Source organism: Podarcis erhardii, assembly GCF_964252035.2.
Source record: "Podarcis erhardii genome assembly, chromosome: 16".
In the NCBI taxonomy this organism is placed as follows: Eukaryota; Metazoa; Chordata; class Lepidosauria; order Squamata; family Lacertidae; genus Podarcis; species Podarcis erhardii.
This window is the reverse complement of record NC_138514.1, coordinates 6,829,090-6,849,636: the sequence shown is the minus strand read 5'-3', so window position 1 is coordinate 6,849,636 and position 20,547 is coordinate 6,829,090. Positions and strand designations below refer to the sequence as shown.

The window sequence follows — 20,547 nt, the reverse complement described above, 5'->3', positions numbered from 1 at the left end:
ATGAAATTTACGGCATGTTCTGCCTTGAAAGAAAACATAATGAAAATGATCTATAGGTGGTACATGACCCCAGTCAAGCTGGCTAAGATCTATCATCTGCCTGACAATAAATGTTGGAAATGTAAAGAGTCTGAAGGAACCTTTTATCACCTTTGGTGGACCTGCCCAAAGATTAAGGCCTACTGGGAAATGATCTATAATGAAATTAAGAAAGTCCTTAAATGGACATTTCCTAAGAAACCAGAGGCCTTTCTCTTGGGTATGGTGGGCCAATTGGTACCAAAGAAGGATAGGACTTTTTTTATGTACGCCACTACAGCAGCAAGAATACTACTAGCAAAGTATTGGAAGTTGCAAGAACTACCCACTCTGGAAGAATGGCAAACGAAGGTGATTGAATATATGGGACTGGCAGAGATGACCGGCAGAGGAAGGAGGCGGTGGAGGAGGACTGGAAGAAATTTAAAGTGTATCTTGAGAATTGTTGTCAAATTAAGGACTGAAAAGATGTCGAGGGGTAAGAAATAAAGATTTACAGCTGTAAACTATAAACCATAGGGAAGAAGTTTTAAGGAGGTGATATGTAAAAATTGACTGAAGGGTTGCTAGAGAGAATTGTGAAATAAGGGTGCAGAACAGGAGAGGTATGGGGAAGTCTTCAAGTTTGTATGATCTGTGTTTTTTCTTTTTTATGTTGTATTGTTATTTTTTCTTGTTATGTTTATGTTGTTATGTTTATGTTGTGAAAACTTAATAAAAAATTATTATTAAAAAAAAAAAAAGAATTGTCGCAAGAGAAACTGATGGATTAGGCGGAACTGGTGAAACTGACACACACACTACGTGATAAGGATAACTGTGACTTTAAAGAAGAATGGGAACCTTTTACAAAGTACTTAAAGAAACAACAAAGGGAACTGGACTCCTTGGCAGGTTTTGAATAAACATACACATTTTTTTATTGGTAACATATTGATAGATTAATTAAGGATCTTTAACATTTTACAATATGAAGAGAGTAGCATATGCTGAGAAACCAGAGAGAGGAGCTGAGGGAAGTCTCGGGGGGGGGGTTCTTTTTAGGGAAGGGGGGAGGGAAAAAATGGGGGAAATGAGGATGATGTATTTTTGATAAATTGTTATCTTGAAATTCCTAATAATTTTTTATAAAAAAATAAACATCCAATCAAACAATCCAGAATGAAATGAATTCAAGCAAATGTTATCGTGTTTATTATTAACATAAAAATGAGATTACAAATTTATTTTATATCCTGTGTAAATACTTTTAGCTGGCCAGCCCTTGCTGGGTGGGGCCCCCCTTTTATTTTCTTCCCTGGGACCCAAATGACTCTTGGCAGCCCTGGGTGCCATTTCAGATACTCCCTGTGCTCAGACCAGAGCAACTGCTCACCAGATCTTGTGGGCTGCTCAGTGTGGCCAGGCTCCCACCGTGGAACCTCTGGCAGAACTTCTGGGCCTGGCTCCACTCAAGGGCTGCATCCAAGACGAGGAAGAGGCATTTGTCCTTCCTGGATCTCCAGGCCCTGGACTGGGGGCAGTACACATCTGCAGGAGGAAATGGCAAAGAGCATGATGTGCACACCGTTGGAGAAAAACAAATACATTTCCTTCTCACTGAATTTCCAGCTAATACAGTACATGTGTTACTTTAAACCATACAAAGCACTGTTTGTCTAACAATCTAGTCAGCACTTGCTTGTAGCCTCTGTTTACTCTGCCCCTTAACCCTGAGCTATTTTGTTTTTATTCGCTCCTGACAAATGTCTCTCTCTCTCATCTCCACCCAACCTATAAATAGTTCTTGCATGGATAAAGCCTTTGAACTCCAGAAACTGTAAGTGATTATTCCAATCTAACTCACAAAACCTGCAAAGTCTGCTAACAAACACATCAGGCTTCCTTTTACACACACACCAGCTGGGCTCATCACAGCTCACCCCTCCCCACAGCAAAATGAAGCAGTCCAAACTGTTGGCTGTGTGATATGGGCCCCAATGAAGCACCAGGTGTTGTGTCAGTCATTCTGCCTCACCCAAGCCTCCTACCATGCAGGGTTGTGGTGAAGATAAAATGTGAAAGGGGAGGGAGGAGTCTCCTGCCCTGAGCTCCTTGGAGGAATGGAGGGGCAAGTATACTTTGTAAAGAACACACCCCGATCCAGCACAAAGTACAATGCCTGTGGGGTACACTTCCCCAGGTAGATCTTGGTGTGAATGACTCCTTGAAACACGCAGAACCCCAAGTGCAGATTCTGCAGCCGCTGGTCTGGTAAGAGGCGAAAGGAGCTCTTGGTGTCCGTGGAACAGTCTGAACTGCTCAACAAGGAGACTCCGTCTGGTGCCACCTGCATAGAGAACAGGGGAGAAGCCTGCATGAATCACAGAATCAGAGAGTTGGAAGGGACCCATTGGATCATCTAGTCCAACTCCCTGCAATGCAGGAATATCAACCTATACGGGGATCAAACCCATAATCTTGGCATTATTAGCATCACACTTTTAACAACTGAGCTAACCGGACAGGAAGGAACACAATGGACAGAATAATTGTCACACACAGAAGGAATAAGGATATAGTTTGAGTGCTTCACCTACAGATTTGTAAATCATTTAATGTGTCAAGATGAATGGATGCCGTTAATATTGCAGTTGTTGTATAAGGGAGTGTTATTTTGAATGGAATGGAATTGAGATCAATAAGATTTTGGAATGCAGAAACAAAGTAAATCACCAAACCGTCAATTCTAGCACATGGGAGGCCTCCTAAATTATATAATTTGGCATCTGAATGACTGGGGTTCATAATTGTATTATAACTTGGCATTGTTATAATGAGGCTACCATTGGATTATTGTAACTGAAAACTAATTATTGAAGGGGGAAAACCCACAAACAACTGAGCTCATCGGCAAGCTGGCACAAGAACTCACACAGAGATACCCCACAGGAATTAGAGCTCCTTTCTTTGTAATAATAATTTAGTAATAATTTTATTATTTTTACACCGCCCATCAGATTGGGTTGTCCCAGCTACTCTGGGCAACTTCCAACAGAATATAAAAACACAGCAAAACAATCAAACATTTAAAAACTGCCTTGAGATGTCACCCCGAAACTACAGACTTAAATCTATTTAACTCTCATGACTCCTAAGCAAGTAGTTTTTCTGTGAAAGGGACAAGGAACACCTACAAGAAAATAGCAGCACTCACACAAAAATGCAATTTCTAGAGCTGAGAAATGCAGGGCAGTGGATGCTGTTCCAAGCTGGTTTCAAACCGGCAGTGCTGGTGGCTGCATGTGTGCCATATCCCTGATGCTCATCTCCTTCCTTTAAATAATCTTGGGAACTGTAGCTCAGCCCTCACAAAGCTACAATTCCCAGCACCCTTTTGGAACGGGGGTGTTTTAAATGAAGTATGGTGGGTATACAGCTGGTGTGAGGGGAAGAGAGACTGCCTTTGCCACTGAGGCTACCTGCCACCAAGTCAAATGTTTGGTCAGCGAGTCTGCACTCAATGGGCTGTTGCATTTTTAAAACATTGTGTTGCATTTAAAAAACAACAACAACACTGACCTTTATGTATATCTGTGCAGTGAGTCTTCACCTTTCCAAAAATAACATTGTGGGCTGATTAATATTCTACAGCCTTTTAAATGTGTTTTAAAGGCTGTTTTTGTTTTGTTTTGTTTCTGTTCAAACAATTTATTTGTGCTTTTATCCTGTTCTTCAGTCTTTTGAACTGCCCTGAGATCTTCGGATGAAGCAGGGTATATCAATGTAATTAACTAATTGGTGGTTTTTTGAAATGCATGAGCAACACCCCAGGACTTAGCCAAGAGGCCCCCACCAGCATCAGGGTGAAGAAACTCCTGCTGTCCTGTCCGTCTCCTCAGGTTCATGCTGGAAAATAAGCAGAAGAGCCAGTGGGGTTTCCCCCCCCCCCCCAAAAGGTACATAGAATCATAGAATGTGGAGCTGGAAGGGACCACAAGGCTCATCAGTAGTGGTACCTTGGTTGTTGAACTTAATCCGTTCCGAAAGTCTGTTCAACTCCTGAAACCATTCGAAAACCAAGGCGCGGCTTCTGATTGGCTGCAGGAGCTTCCTTCCCCCCCAAGCGGAAGCTGCAGTTGACTTCCTTTAAAACGTTCGCAGACCAGAACACTTACTTCTGGGTTTGCAGCATTTGGGAGCCGATTTGTTCAACAAATAAGCCGTTTGAGAACCAAGGTACCACTGTACTGTATTTCAATGCTCTGTTTTGCAATATTATTTGGCCCACCATAGGGCTCAAAACCATGACCCTGAACTATCCCAGAGCAGGTTGTTTTGAAGCACTATCAAGCTACTCCCAGAGTCTTGCATTTCTTTCCCTAAAGCATTTGGGGTGTTGGCACCCCCTGCAAAGGACCCCGCCCCCTGCTTGTCTTCCTATTCATTTTTCTCAGGAGCAGAGGGGAAATAAATGTGTGTGTGTGTGTGAGAGAGAGAGAACCAATCAGCTCCTAAAAAGAAGCTTGTATAAATTTAAGCTGCTTTAAGGGGTGTGAATCGAAAGCAGTCTGGGTGACCCTTATTGCCTACAACATATTGCTTTGTTGGAACGATTCAGTGATGTGAAAACGGAGACTCTTTGTGTGTTCTACTGTGACTTAAGAAAAATTTAGTAAGAACATGAATAAAAACTGGAAAAGGAGTTGCTGTGATCTAGCAACCACTTCAAATTAACCAATATCATAAAAAAAAGCTTTTACCCTGTAGATTTGAGAGACTGGAAAGAGACGACTGAGATTAAAAGCAGTCATAGAATGCAAATAAATAAATAAATAGGGTGGCCGATTCCTCCTGCACCCCCTCACTCCACCACTATCAAAGAGTTTATCCCCTGATGTCATTCAGGAGAGGGAGTGCCAGTTCCATTTACCTGAAGGCAGGAAGGAGGGTCTGCGATGTTGCGGAGTCGACCATTTGGCTGCAGCCCCCAGAAAGCACATTTGAGGCGCTGGTCTAGCGCAAGCTCAGTATAGACCAGGGACTGCTCTGGATCGGTGCACAGGGCTGACTGTTTGCCTCTGAGCCGAAGGAACCCAAACCACACGAAGGTAGTGCCTGTGGTGAATCACAGAATCATAGAGTTGGAAGACCGAGGGTCATCTAGCCCAACCCCCCTGCAATGTAGGAAGCTCAACTCAAGCATCCAACCTCTGTGTTATGTACTGAGTTGAATAGGATCCAAACTGCAGCAGTCTGATTGGTCCTAGAACAATAGGATCCAAAAGGCAGCAGTCTGATTGGTCCTAGAACAATAGGATTCAGAATGCAGCAGTCTGATTGGTCCTAGAACAATGCAGCAGTATGATTGGTTGGCAGGAACCACCCAATCATGCTCCAGATATAAGTGAATCCGCAACCTGATTGGCTTACAGTAGAATTCCAGAATTAGCCAATCATGTGCAGCCCATTGTGTAAATAATGTATATAAAGCAGATACTTTGAGGGGACTTTCATTCATTCCTCCTCACCACTATGAGCTGAATAAAGAGCATGAAATCACTTTGCGACTCTGAGTATATTTCACTCTGCTTAAAAACATTCAAGGAAGGAGAGTCTACCACCTTCAGATGAAGTCCATTCCACTGTTGAGCCCCTCTTATGACAGAATGTTTAGTCAGAATCTCCTTTCTTGTAACTTGAAGCCATTGCTTTGAGCCCTACCCTCCGGAGTGGGGGGAAACAAAGCTTGCGCCACCTTCCATGTGACTGCCCTTGAGATATTTGAAGATAGCTTTCATATCTCCTCTCAGTCCAGAGCCCATGTCTCACAGGAGCTAAAAGCTGCTTCCCACAACCCGAGTTGAAGGTCACATGGTGACATCACACTGTCCCCTTAGTAGCCCAAGCTGCTGCCTGCCCTCACCCCCCCCCCTTTGTTCCTGAGCTTCATCCAGTGTTTTAAATTCGCCAGGTGCCAGGCACGTTTTTTGACTGGCACAGGTCCAGTTGCGACCATGTGGCAATCTCTGGATGCCAGGTTGGCAACTACCTCTCCATCTGGCTGGCCCTTCTTTCTTAAGCAGGTAGGTAAAGGTAAAGGTAAAGATATCCTGACAGTTAGGTCCAGTCGTGGACGACTCTGGGGTTGTGCGCTCATCTCGCTCTATAGGCCAAGGGAGCTGGCGTTTGTCTGCAGACAGTTTTTCTGGGTCATGTGGCCAGCATGACTAAGCCACTTCTGGCGAAACCAGAGCAGTGCACAGAAACGCCATTTACCTTCCTGCTGGAGTGGTACCTATTTATCTACTTGAACTTTGATGTGCTTTTGAATTGCTAGGTGGGCAGAAGCTGGAACCGAACAACAGGAGCTCACCCTGTCGCAGGGATTCGAACCGCCAACCTTCTGATCAGCAAGCCCTAGGCTCTGTGGTTTAGACCACAGCGCCACCTGCGTCCCAAGCAGGTAGGTAGAAGAGCTTATTTATTGCACCTTTTCCTCCAAGGACTCCATGGTTCACTCCCTCCTCAGTCATTGCCTACAACAACCCTGTGAGGTTGGTTAAGAGGCTGAGACTGACTCCAAGGTTACTCAATAAGCTTCATGGCTGGCTGGGTGGGGATCTGAACCCCGTTCTCCCAAGGTCCTGTTTTGACACTCTAACCACTACAGCACACTGGCTTCCTAGATTTACTTCTGCTATGGAGCAGCTCTTTTAATTAAGTTGGTCGACAAGTATGGGGAAAGCGAAATGTCACTGAAAGGTTCTGAAATATTTCCCTAGGTGCTTGAATTTGTTTTATTCTGAATTGTTTGATGGGATGTTTTAATGTGTTGTCAACCGCTTTGAGATTTTTCCTTTAAAATATAAAGCGGTATAGAAATGATAACAACAAAAACAAAAACAATATTCATTGGGGGGGGGTTGGTGCCTAGACATTCCATTGCGGCGACTGTAACTTAGGTTTAAGGTGCCATTTGGCGATTAGCTTCTATATCTGGCTGCAGGAGGCCACTTACCTGGGTCTTGGCTTGCAGTGCTGATTTGCACAGAGGAAGGCTTCTCTGCTACCAGTGTGCTCCAGCTCACCACGTTCCCAGGGAACTTCCACCGAGTCCTTGAGGCTGCCATCTGCTTTATGGAAACCTCGGGCAAGGCTCGGTCCCACAGGTTGACTTCACTCAGGTCACCCACAAAGAGGCTGGTCCCTACAATGCAGCCCCAACATGCAGGCATGTGGTAAGAGCCCGTTATTGCCCAGAGAGGAGGACCAGTGATGTGGGGGGCATGGAGGTGAGAGATGGAGGGGCTACGGCTTTTCCCCAAGTCTTTGTTAATGGGCCCAGCTTTTGAGGGGGGATCTTTTGATCTACACTTCCCCAGTGGTGGCAGCGGCCTGCAGTTGGAAGATGCCATTCACCACTACCTTAACAACTTCGCCATCGGGCTGTGGGTTCAAAATCAACCTGCTGCTGCTGCTGCTGCCACCAGCTCCCGCAAGATGTGCCTGGTCAGCTATGCGCTGAAGTGGAGGCAGCCAGAGTTTGCCCTCTTCCTCCTCTCCCCCTCGGGGCTGGAGTTCCACATCAAGGGGTAAGCAGGAGGTCCCTCCACTTGCAATGATGGTTTTAAATGATGCTCTCTTCCCAGATTTTCGTCTTGGATGTGGTTTTGAGGTTTTATGACATTTTATATGGGGTTTCTATACTACAGCCACAGGGCAAGCCTACAGCCTCTGAGCAAAGGAGGGACTTACCTCTGCTGCCCACTTCCAGCTGTCCAATTATCAGCTTCCCTCCAAGGGAGAGCCCCTTCCTCAGGAAACTGTTACTCTCAGCGAAGTGGGGCTCCCAGAGAAATCCATCAACGAAGACCTTGAAGGACGGGAGTCCAGGAGCGCTGGAGACCAAGACAGCCACATGGTGCCAGGATCCATCCAGAAGGGAGCCCTGGGTGCCGCTGAACATCATTGACCTGCAAAGAGAAACCGGGAAGAAGTGATAGAATCATAGAAGTGGAATGAACAGCAAGGGTCCAACCCTCTGCAGTGCAGGAATATTTTGCCCATTGTGGGGCTCAAACCCACAACCCTAAGATTAAGAGTCTCATGCTCTAACAACTGAGCTATCTGGGAATAATATTTATACCCCACCCTCCCCAGCCAAGGCCGGGCTCAGAGCGGCTTACAAGCAATAATAAAAACGAGTTGAATGATTACAACTTAAAAACAAAATTAAAATACAACATTAAAATACTGAAACATTAAAATTTTAAAATGTAGCCTCATCGCAGGAGGAGAAGGAAAAGAAAAAAGAAAAAGAGGGAGGGAATCAAATTGGCTCCAAGCCAAAGGCCAGGCGGAACAACTCTGTCTTACAGGCCCTGCAGAAAGAAATCAGATCCTGCAGGGCCCTGGTCTCATGAAGCAGAGCGTTCCACCAGACCGGAGCCAGAGTTGAAAAGGCCCTGGCTCTGGTTGAAGGCAATCTAACTTCCTTAGGGCCTGGGACCACTAGGGTGTTGCTATTTGTGGACCTTGAGGCTCTCCGTGGGGCATACCAGGAGAGGCGGTCCCATAGGTACGAGGGTCCTAGGCCGTGAAGGGCTTTAAAGGTCAAAAGCAGCACCTTAAATCTGACCCTGTACTCCACCGGCAGCCAGTGCAGCTGTAAAAGCACTGGGTGAATATGCTCCCATGGCAGAGACCCTGTGAGGAGCCTCGCTGCAGCATTCTGCACCCGCTGGAGTTTCTGGGACAGCTTCAAGGGCAGCCCCGCATAGAGCGAATTACAGTAGTCAAGCCTGGAGGGGACCATCGCATGGATCACTGTGGATCACTTTTACCTTTCCATGCTCAGGCTGGGATGTGTTCAGATAAATCAGCAAATGCATTTCAAAGAACACATTTCATGCCAGCTTCCTGGCTTGTTCAGATCACATCATTTATAGTCATGAGGTCAAAAATTATAATTTTGGAATTGCTGTAAATTGCTTGGTAGGTGGCTCGTTGATGAAACTCTCCTTAACTGAGGCCACATCCACATCAAGCACATTTAAAGCACACGACTCCCTCCCACACCCAAAGAATACAGGGAACTGGGATAATAGAATCATAGAGTTGGAAGGGACCATGAGGGTCATCTAGTCCAACCCCTTGCAGTGCAGAAATCTTTTTCCCAATGTGGGGCTCAAACCTATGACCTTGAGATTAAGGGTCGCATGCTCTGCCAGCTGAGCTATCCCCCTCACATAATGGACATCTGGAGTACAAAGAAACTTAGTGGCTTCCTGGCAACTGGGATGGTGAGAGGGCTGCGCCACCAGCTCGAAACATTTTGGTGCCCAAGTTAGAGCGGCAGCAAAGGACATAGAATCATAGAATTGTGGAGATATGTAATATATAGCATTATACACACATAGTATAGAAACCCCATATAAAATGTCATAAAACCTCAAAACCACATCTAAGACCAAAAGCTGGGAGGGAAGCATCATTTAAAACCATCTGTGCCAGTGGAGGGACCTCCTGCTTACCCCTTGATGTGGAACTCCAGCCCCGAGGGGGAGAGGAGGAAGAGGGCAAACTCTGGCTGCCTCCACTTCAGCGCATAGCTGACCAGGCACATCTTGCGGGAGCCAGCGGCGGCAGCAGCAGGTTGACTTCGAACCCACAGCCCGATGGTGAAGTTGTTGAGGTAGCGGCGTATGGCATCTTCCAGCTGCAGGCTGCTGCCACTGCTGGAGAAGTGTAGGTCAAAAGAAAGGCGATACTCTGGAAGGGAAGGCAAAGAGGTCAGCCTCTGAACTTACCCATCAATGTGAGCACCCTCCTTTGCAGATTCTCTGGGAAAGCACAAAAAGCCTTTGTAGCCTTTTCCTGCCCTCCTTCAGCTGTTCCTGGAAACAATCAGTGGTGGACTTGGGGGGAATTGAGAGGGTGGCTGCAGGTCAGTCGCACTTTGAGACTGGCACAGGTCCAATTGCGACTGCGTCAAGATCTCTGGGCACCAGGTTGGTGATCTCCACCTGACTCTCCAGCTTTCTTATGCAAGCAAGTTAGCAGAAAGGCTTATTTATTTCATTTGTCTCCCACCTTTTTCTCCAAGGAGTCCATAGTTCACCCCCCCCCTCAGTCAATCCCTACAACGAGCCTGCAAGGTAGGCTAAGAGGCTGCGGCTGACTCCAAGGTTACCCAGTGAGCTTCATGACTGAGTGGGGAGTTGAACCCTGATCTCCCAGGTCCAAAACCTGACACTCTAACCACTACACCATGTTTGGTTGTACTGCCCCCCCCCCTTGTTGGAGGTGATGGTGTCTGTGCATGGAAAATGGTGTCTGTGCATGCAAAAAAAGAGAAAGAGAAAGCTGGCAGTCTTGCAACATGCAAAGGAAAGGTTGCACTGCTTGCAGATTTCTGACTATCATGCTCAGCTAGCAGATATATGTCAAGGAGAGAACCTGACAGTGCAGAAACTTCATTGGCCTCTGTTGACATGAATTCCAAGGAAACCAGGTGGAAGGGGCTTGCTGCAGGGACCCCCATGTCTCTTAACAGAAACATCAATGTTTGCCCACCTTCTGCTGGTTCAAAAGCAAGGGGGACTCTTCTTTGTGTCCCCCCCCCCAAAAAATCCACCCCAACCTACCTAGAGACGCATTGGCCACGGTTGCTCCTATTATCCTCAAGGAGCCGAGGTTTGCAAAGGGAATGTCTTGGGCGCTGGAGAGACGGAAATGCTCCTGGTAGTCCAAGAAGCTTGCGAGACCATTAGGGTAAGTGAAGAGGCTCCATGTGCTGAACAGCCCAGGCAGAAAGGGCACCCCAGAAAAGTTCTTGCGCTCCAGGGAGCCTCCGAGATCTGTGGTGACACTGCCATGCATGTGGGTGGCATTGGACTCCAGGCTTAGTCGGAAATGAGTGGCATCGGTGTGGAGGCCAGCCAAGGACAGGGTGCAGGAAGAATGACCAGGGAAAGAGAAGGTGACATCAGCTGTGGCATGCGGACCTATCCCTCCAGGGAGGGGAAAGTACACAGGCTCCGGAGGACCACAAAAATCTGGCAACAGAGATGGGAGCAAATTAGGCCCAGGGAAGGGAAGGTGGAGGAGCCTGCTGTTATTGGTGGAGCTCGACTCAAGGACTCCCAACACTCATTTCATTCAGAGCCTGTGAGAGAAAGCATCGGAGGACTCCATCCCACAAGAAGCCCACCCGCCTTTTGGATCAGCCCCCTAGCACTCAGCCACTGCCTCTCCCCCCACCCCCTGCCAAGGCAAAAGGGATTGGGAGGGGCAGAGACCTACAAAAATTCACATGTGGAATCTGAGGTTCCCAAACTTGTCCCCCAAATCCAGATTCTTTTATCTTTCAGAAGGATTTTATGCAGTTACGAAACGAAATGCCAATTCTGAAATCAAAATGAGCATTCCTTTTTTGAATTGCCTCTTGTAAACCACCCTGAGATCTTGATGAAGGGTGGCATATAATTTATATAAGGGTGGCATAATTTAAATAATTATAATTATAATTCAAGGGGATGAAAGCTATCCCCCTACATGAGGGCTTTCTTCCAAGATTTCCCAGAAAAGCCTTTGGAGAGGGATTTTGTCTCAAACTGTCAGCTCAGTCCTTCACAGGTTTGTTGCCAGCCCTTTGCATAGTCTGTTCCTCTAGTCTTTCTACCTAATTTATCAGGAATTTGCTAATTAGGGGTTTGCAATTCCTTGGATCTCAGAATGGCTGGAGCAGAGTACAATTAATAACATTGTTACTGTTACCATTTCCGTTTTGTTTATCATTATTGTTAATCAATATCATACTGTTACGGTTATGGTTACGGTTACAGTTATGGTTACCGTTACCGATATCGTTATCGTTATCGCTATCATTATTATCAGCTGCTTTCTGGTCTCCTTGAGATGATGTCCAGCATTTCAGATTAAAATCCAACAGTTTCACACCTGAGTGGTGCTTTTATACTGCAAATTGCTTTGTGATTTTAGCTCCCCTTTTCTCCACTCATGAGAAGAGAGGAGTTAAGAGGCAGCTCTCTCTCTCTCTCTGTCTGCTCCAGCCTGTCCGCGGCCCCTCTGTTGCCCTTGAGCATCTATGGCACTCACCATATCTGTGCTGGCAGACAAATCCTGTTATTTCGGTCGTAGGACGCTCATTGCACGGTCTGGTCTGCCACGTCCCATGTTGGGCCATATTGGTGGGCTGCAGACTCAGCACCACACACTGGTCCTTCACCTGTTCGGGGGCTTTTCCTAGAGAATAGAGCAGCCAGGGGTTGTAAGAGCCCGTATGAGCGGCTTCTAGCTACAGCCTCCTACCTTGTCTCCAGGAAGTCCCAACACTCTTCCTAATTCTACCTTCATTGTCACTTCCTGCACTTCTTTCCCACCCCAAGTGGGAAATGGGCAAGAACTTTAGGTCCATTCCACACCCTTCTCCCAGCCTCAACACCCCATCCCAGAGCCCATTTGTGTGGAGAAGGAACCCCAGCTGAGTCAATGTGGTATTGCAGACTAGGGCCTGGGAGAGACCAGGGTTCAAATCTTAATTTGGGCATTGTTGTTGTGGGGATTAAGGGGATTAAGGGTGGAGGGAAAGAGCTCCTTGTAGAAAAATGTGGGATATGAATGCAATAAATAAATAAATAAATAAATAAATAAATAAGGGCAATAAAATAATAAAGAGCCCCAGGTCTTATGGAGCAAGTCTTATGAGGAACAGTAGAGAGAGTTGGGTATGTTTAGCCTGAAAAAGAGGAAACTGATGGGACAGATGAGAGCCATCTTCAAATATCACATGGAAGATGGAACAAGCTTGCTTTCTCCTGCTCTGGAGCGTAAGACTTGAACCAATGGATTCAAGTTACAAGAAAGAGGATTCTGACTAAATGTTAGCTTTAGGGCAGTACGAGCTGTTCAACTGAGGATTGGACCCCCTCAGAAGGTGGTGGCCTCTCCTTCCTTGGAGGTTTTTAAGCAGAGGTTGGATGGCCATCTGTCATCATGCTTGAGTTGAGATTCCTGCAATACAGGGGGTTGAGTTGGGGTCCCTTCCAACTCTACAAATCTATGATTCTAGTTTTTATGCAGTTTTTATTCTAGTTTTTATGTTTTTATGCAGTTTTTATGCAGAACCAAGAGTTCTGACACAGAGAAGCAGCTGTGATTCAGGACCCTTCTGTTCAGGAGCGATCATGCTTGGACTCAACATACCCAGATGCCACCGGAAATAGGCTGGGGGGGCTGACGAGTCGCTCCACCTCCATGAGGTGCCAAAGCGCAGCCCGATCCACATCTGCCAGCCGTCCTCAGGAAAGGCATCTGGGGAGGAAAAGGAGAAACCATCACAGATGTTTCTTGGTACGGATTAGATGGCCAGCTCCCCGCACCCTCTTCCAGTGCAAAACCATCACTACTACCTCCCAGTTTGAATGGGGACAATAAATGCCACCATCTCATAGAATCATAGAATTGTAGGTCTGGAAGGGACCCGAGGGTCATCTAGTCTGACCCCCTGCAATGCAGGCATACACAGTTGTCCCATACAGGGATCAAACCTGCAACCTTGGCATTATCAGCACCACACTGTACCAACTGAAGAGGAGGAGGAAGAGAGTTATTCTGAGGGCGGCATTTGGGTACAGGTGCTCTTTTAAGTTTTGAAAATCTCCACTGTCATTTTTTGCTGCTTTTGACTGTAAGCATCTTTAAAGGGGCATTTGCCCAGAAAAGCAGCCCCCAAAATATTTAAAATATAAAGAGATAAATGGCAACAGCCATCCCCCAAGGGCACTTAAAAAACTAATAAGAAGCACATATCTCAATTGGTAGAGCATGAGTTTCTTTATCTCTGGTTCGTGGGTTCAAGCCCCGTGTTGGGCAAAAAGGATTCCTGCATTGCGGGGGTTGGACTACTAGACCGATGGTCCTTATGGTCCTTTCCAACTATGAGTCTATTATTCTAAGAGGAGCCCAGCTAGATCAGCCCAAAATGCTACTGTCTTGGCTACTGGTTTGCTGCTTCCATCCCTCACCTGACAGGAAGGTGTTCTGCTCCTCATCTCCAACAATTGCGAGGCCCTCCCCAGATTCCTGGCAAAAAGACTGGGCCTCTCTCCATGACCTCAGTTCCCGGAAGGATGGGAAATGGAAGGCGTAGCAGTGGGAGCGGAAGGGCACTTTCCTCACAGAGCCAGGGAGGGCATCTAAACAGGAAAGGCACAAGGGGAGAGAGAGAGGTACAAGAAGGTGCAGCTATGAAGTTGGTGGGCAGGTCCACATTTTAGATTAATGTAAATGGTGAACTCCCCACACTGCCTTTATTTCCCCTTCATCCACCCAGCGTTCTCCTCCACACTTTCTCCTCCTGAAATCCAGAGATCCCCTTTGCACTTCCCCCAGCAGGGCTTTCGACAAAATCCCCCATGATATTATTGTGAAGAAGCAGGTAAAATGTGAGCTGGACGAGGAAACTGTTAGATGGATTTGTAGCTGGTTGCCTGGCTGAACCCAAAGTGTGCTCATTAATGGTTCCTCGTCATCCTGGGGGGAAAGGGGGGCTGCCACAGGGCTCTGTCCTGGGTCCGCTGTAGTTTAACATCTTGGATGAAGGAATTGAGGGGATGCTCATCAAATTTGCAGATGACCCCAAAATGAAAGGGGTAGCTAATGCCACAGAAGACAGAATCGGGTTTCAAGATGACCTTAACGGATTGGAGAACTGAGCCCAAACTAGCAAAATTTCAACAGGGACAAATGTAAGGTTCTGCCCCTTGGTAAGAAAAACCATCTGCACAAATATAAGGTGGGGGACACCTGGCTTACTAGTAGTACATGTGAAAAGGGTCTGGGGTCTTAGTGGACAACAAGCGTAACATGAGTCAACAGTGTGATGCACAAAGGAGAGGCCTGTCAATGGCTACTAAGTCTTGAAGCGTCAAGGGACCCCTCCCATGCCAACCCTGAGTGCTGGGGAGGTAAAACCCAGCCAGATGGGCAGGATATAAATACTACTACTACAACAACAATTACTACTACAACTACTATTAAAATTAGCGAGGGCTACTGGGTTTGGCTCTCTCCATTTCTCCATTCAATAGCAAAATGCAGCATTTATATAGCCTCCCTCATCATGCCTCCTGCTGGCTGCTGAATGTCGAGACTGGGAAGGAGACACCCCCTTTGCTCTTACCTGTCATGGGCATCTCACAGATGAAGGAGACGTTGGCACCGCAGTCCCAGTCCCTCCACTGGCCAGCATAGATGCCCACGAGCTGTGTGCAACGCTCCTTCTTGGGGTGGCCTTGGAGCCAGTTTCTGATAAAGCAGAAAGAGTTCAAGATCCAAAAGCAAAGAACTTGCTTCTGGTCTCTTAGCAAACCACTTTGATAGCTCCGTCGGCAGAGCTGGAGACTTGATCTTGGGGTTGTGGGTTGAATCCCCACACTGGAGCCCTCTGCCATCAGAGCCACGCATCAAGGTTCTCTTACCTGTACCAGCTCTGCGATAATGGGGTCCCATCCACCCAGGCGAGCTGACTGCTTGCCTCTCGCCATGCTAACCCGATCCAGTAGTGCAAGGCATTTTCCCGGGTGCTGTCTGAGAGTTCCGTCAGGAACATCTGTGCAAAGGCAGCATAATAAAATCACAGAATCATAACATTGTCAAGTTGGAAGGAACCCCAAGGGTCATCTAATCTAAACCCCTGCAATGCAGGAATCTTTTTGCCCAATGTGGGGCTTGAACCCGCAACCCTGAGATTAAGAGTTTCATGCTCTCAGATTGTTCTTTGCTGAAAGAAAATTATATGAAGATGATGTATAGATGGTATATAACTCCAGTGCAGTTAGGTAAAATGTATAAAACCAGTTCAAATGTGTGTTGGAAGTGTAAGGAAAAGGAGGGGACATTTTATCATATGTGGTAGGATTGTAATGAAATTAAAAAGTTTTGGGAAATGATATACAATGAACTGAAGAAAATGTTCCATCTAACATTTGTGAAGAAACCTGAAGCATTTCTGTTAGGGATTGTAGGAAAAGACCTGCCAAGGAAGCTGAAAAATATCTTCATGTATGCAACAACGGCGGCGAGAGTCGTAATAGCACAAGGATGGAAGAATGAGGAAACCCCGACTAAAGAACTATGGCAAGAGAAACTGATGGACTATGCAGAATTGGCAAAATTGACACATAAACTATGGGACAAGGATAACTGTGACTTTAATGATGAATGGGAACCTTTTACAAAGTACTTAAAGAAACAACAAAGTGAACTGGACTCCTTGGCAGGTTTTGAATAAACACTCACAAACTTTTTATGGACAATAACCAGCCAGATAAATTAAGGATTCATACAGTTTTGTAATATGCAGAGAATAGTATTTGTAGAGAAACCAGAGACTGGAGCTGAGGGAAATCAGGGGGAGGGGAGGGTGGGTTATTTTATGGGGGAGGGGGGAATGGGGGGAATTAAGGATGATATGTATTAAGATAATATGTTTTAAATTTGTAATAAAAAATATTTTTTTAAAAAAAGAGTTTCATGCTCTCCCGACTGAGCTGTCCTGCAGTGGGAGCAAAGGCAGGTAGCATAACTTTTGCCACTTTCCCAATGGTCTCTGCCAGGGACTTCTACAGGAAAGGGGCCATGGCTTGGTGTTAGGGCAATTGCTTTGCATGCAGAAGGCAGCATCTCTGGGTAGCGCTGGGGCAGCGTCCTTGCATGAAATCTTAGAGAGCTGCTGCCAGTCAGTGCAAACAATGCTCAGCTAGTTGCACTAGCTGTTTATGTTCCTGGGCTCAGGAAATGACTTAGCCGACCTGGGACTCAAGAGCCCTCATTGGGTGCAGAATAGAAAAGGGTTCTGAACAGTGTTAGAAATTCGCCAGGTGCCGGGCGCATTTTGCAGAGATCTCTTGGTTCGCCTCCTCCTACAACGACCCTGCGAAGTAGGTTAAGAGTCTGTGATTGACTCCAAGGTCATGCAGTGAGCTTCATGACTGGCTGAGTGGGGAGTTGAACCCTGATCTCCCAGCTCCTGGTTCAACTCTTCAACCACTACAGCACACTGGCTTCCTCAAGAAATTCTGCTATGGGACCACTCTATCAATTAAGTTGGTCAATAAATATGGGGAAAGCAAATTGTCACTTTGAGAAGGATCTGCAATATTTTCCTTGAAACTTGAATCCCCCCCCCCTTTCTGGATTGTTTGATTGGATGTTTTAGTGGGTTGTCAACCACTTTGAGATTTTTCCTTTAAAAGATAAAGCAGAAATGAAACACGGCACCTAGAGCACCTGGCCATTGCCATACCTGGGTCAGATCTGGATTCTATGCCAGGCAGTCATCCTCAAGTGAGGTTTCCCTCGCTTCCTCCCTCCCAAACTAAAGCATTCCCAGCCTGCAGCGTGCAAAATCCGCCTCTTACCTGCTTGTGGTAATCCTTGATGACAACCAGGTCTGCCTTTTGGTCCCTGCAGAAGACTCTGGCTTCACTCCAGGACAGAACAAGAGAGCCAGCTGGGATGTAAAGGCAAAGCTCATTCCTGTACAGGATCCACCTTGGGGGGCACACCCCCAGCACTGTGTGGAAAGGAAAGGTGGCATTTTCCCAATCAGTAAAATGTTAGCTTCTTGTTGCTAACTTTCAAAACAGTAGCTTCTTGTTCCCACCTCTCAAAGCTGGGGAGTTGGACAAAGGAGGGAAGGTGCATGTCAGATGGTGTTCCTGGGCACTAGAAATGCTTTTGGGTTGGGCCTGCTTGCTGGTCTGGGAACCACAGAATGATGGAATAGGAAGGGACCCTGAGGGTCATCTAGCCCAACCCCCTCCAATGCAGGAATCTCCACTCAAACATCCATGACAGATGGCCATCCAATATCTGCTTTAAAACCTCAGTTGAGCAAAAAAGAACAATAACTCCAAATTCCTGCATTGCAGAGGGTTGGACTAGATGACCTGTGTGGTCCCTTCCAAATATATGATTCTATTATTCTAAGGAGATCTGCTCTTGCTGGTTACAGACAGCCTTTATCTCCTTTGCTTTGCCAGCCTGACAGTTTTGGAAGGGTTGACTCTGACACCTAGGACTTTTGCTTGCACACACACACCCCCCCCCCCCTCATAATTTTATCCACAGATAAAATGACTCAGAATTTGCTCAGTTGCGTCCATAAGAAGAAGAAAGAAAAGCCAGGGCACTTGAAATAAATATTGTGATCTTCCCACTTTTTATCTCTTGTCTTCCTCCAGGAACTTCCTACCAGAACTGGCGAAGAGCAAGCCCAACACGACTTGGACTATCTTCTGATGCATCTCTGATCTCCTCAGAGCCGCTGACCCCATCACCCTAAAATCGAAATTACATCACAGTTAGTCTTTCTCTGGGATAGGAGATCTCCATCGCCTGCCGGGACATGTTCCCAACCTTGTCAAGGAACAGACTGCATACTGGTCTTCCTCATGCCTTCAATTCAATGCTACCAATTCATGTGGTAATGTAGCAACTATTCTGGTATCTGTACCCAGCAGTGTTCAAAATTCCCCAGGTGAGTTTTGCAATGGGCAGAAGTCCAATTGTGACCACGTGGAGATCTCTGGGCACCAGGTTGGCAACTGACATCTCCATCTAGCTGGTCCCTCCAGCTTTCTTAAGGATGTAAGCAGAAGAGCTTATTTATTGCATTTTTATCCTACTTTCCCCTCCAAGGAGTACATGGTTCACCCCCCCCCACCATAAAAAAATCAAACAATCCAGAATAAAACAAATTCAAGCTTCAAAGGAAGTATTTCAGATCCTTCTCAAAGTTACACTTGGCTTTCCCTATATATAGTGACTGACTTAATTTATAGAGCTGCCCTGTAGCAGAAAGACTCTAGGAGTGTTAAAGCACCCAATATGGCAACCTTACAAAATGGCCTCTGTGCTCTCACAAAAAAAACAAAAACCACATCACACACACACCCAAAAATCCTGCTTGCTTTGGGGCGCCGCCTAGCAACCAATAACTCTAGGCAGGCTTGGTTTAAAGGTTCCAGCCACTAGGCCGAAACGCAGCCTGCCTTTTGTTACCAGTTGTTGCTGCTGGTCATAGATCATAGAATGGTCTAGTTCTGATGAGATGAAGAGTCTCGTGCTCTACTGGTGATGATCAGTACTGGGGAAAAACAAGGCATTAGGAAATAAATTTTCACTCAAAAACAATAACTGCTGGGGGGGGGGGGGACCACACACACACCAAAAACACCCATAGCCAGACAAGTGAAAAAATTGATGAGGCAAAAGCAGCACCTCCCTTGGTCAAGAAGAGAGCAGAATGGTGGCCATTTGGCAGAATGACCATGTTTTTGCAGCGGACCTCAACAGCTTTGTTCAACATCATCTGGATGTTGTTCAACATCATCATTAGGATGGGGAGACAGCTGCCCCTGTTGAATTTCTGCCTGCCAATGCAGGAATCGTTTGCCTAATATGGGGCTTGAACCCACAACTCCGGGATTAAGAGTTTCATGCTCTTACCAACTGAGCTTTCCTATTGTCCTACCTGGGAATGCAGGAATTTTTTGCCCAACGTGGGTTTGAACCCACAACCCTGAGATGAAGCACCTCATGCTTTACTGACAGAGCTATCACACCTATTTAGCTCTCTGAAGCAGTATGATTCTGATGCTGAAAATTTTTCCAGTTGCTTTTGCTTCATGAAAGCTCAGTCAGTAGAACATAAGACTATTAATCCCAGGGTGGTGGGACTAGAAGACTATTAATCTCATGGCAGGGGGCTGGACTAGATGACACTTGCGGTCCCTTCCAGCTGTACAATTCTATGATTCTAACGCTGCAATCCTAAGGCTCAAATAAGACATGAGCACCTCACCTAATTGACCCACACAATATTTGGGGGCATTACCATGAATGAATGGTTCTTTTATGCGCTGATAGTGAGATGTCTGAAGAAGGGGAAATGTACTAGGCCGAAAAATCAGTGAACAATGGCTGCATTGACTTGACTGGATGTGTTGAAATCCTGCTTGCGTCAAGAGGAGCAGAAACAACGGAATCTGCTTTAAGTGACCCTGGAGCAGCAGGCTTTGATGTGTTGACTTTATATCAAAAGATTTATATCCAAAGATGGCCCCTTTCCAAGACTAGCCTGAAAAGTGAGAACAATCTGTCATTTCTCAACCTGGGATAGCTCAGCTGGTAGAGCATGAACTCTTCTTCTCTGGGTCGTGGGTTCGAGCCCTGCATTAGGGGAAAGATTCCTGACTTGCGGGGAGTTGGATTAGATGAGCCTTGGGCTCTACAGTTCCATGATTCTGAGCTTAACGCTGAAACAAGCTCATAATCCAGTGCTATTCCATGGACTAGGTAGACCACTGTTTCAGCTCTGTTGGTTAGAGCAAGGAGCTGGTAATGCCAAGGTTGTGAGTTTGATCCCCGTATGGGCAACCTGCATATTCTGTATTGCAGGGAGTTGAACTAGATGACCCTTGGGAGGAGAGGGGGCCA

The 20,547-nt window shown here is 46.3% G+C and overlaps 1 protein-coding gene across 1 annotated transcript in view; it reads right to left on the bottom strand.

The window, feature by feature from the left end:
* The window catches only part of LOC309331189 (uncharacterized protein), a 38,928-nt gene extending 20,007 nt beyond the window's left edge, over positions 1-18,921 (bottom strand). The window contains exons 1-15 of the mRNA XM_081843248.1: positions 18,466-18,921; positions 18,302-18,387; positions 17,466-17,620; positions 15,525-15,655; positions 15,227-15,351; positions 14,070-14,240; positions 13,249-13,356; positions 12,142-12,288; positions 10,668-11,078; positions 9,555-9,792; positions 7,777-7,994; positions 7,040-7,228; positions 4,952-5,136; positions 2,176-2,368; positions 1,415-1,569 (exon numbers count right to left, since the gene is read on the bottom strand). Of these exons, the coding sequence (XP_081699374.1) occupies positions 1,415-1,569; positions 2,176-2,368; positions 4,952-5,136; positions 7,040-7,228; positions 7,777-7,994; positions 9,555-9,792; positions 10,668-11,078; positions 12,142-12,288; positions 13,249-13,356; positions 14,070-14,240; positions 15,227-15,351; positions 15,525-15,655; positions 17,466-17,620; positions 18,302-18,383 (2,508 nt within the window). The 5' untranslated portion in view covers positions 18,384-18,387; positions 18,466-18,921. The remainder of the gene's footprint in view (positions 1-1,414; positions 1,570-2,175; positions 2,369-4,951; positions 5,137-7,039; positions 7,229-7,776; positions 7,995-9,554; positions 9,793-10,667; positions 11,079-12,141; positions 12,289-13,248; positions 13,357-14,069; positions 14,241-15,226; positions 15,352-15,524; positions 15,656-17,465; positions 17,621-18,301; positions 18,388-18,465) is intronic.
* Between the last annotated feature and the right edge of the window lie 1,626 nt (positions 18,922-20,547).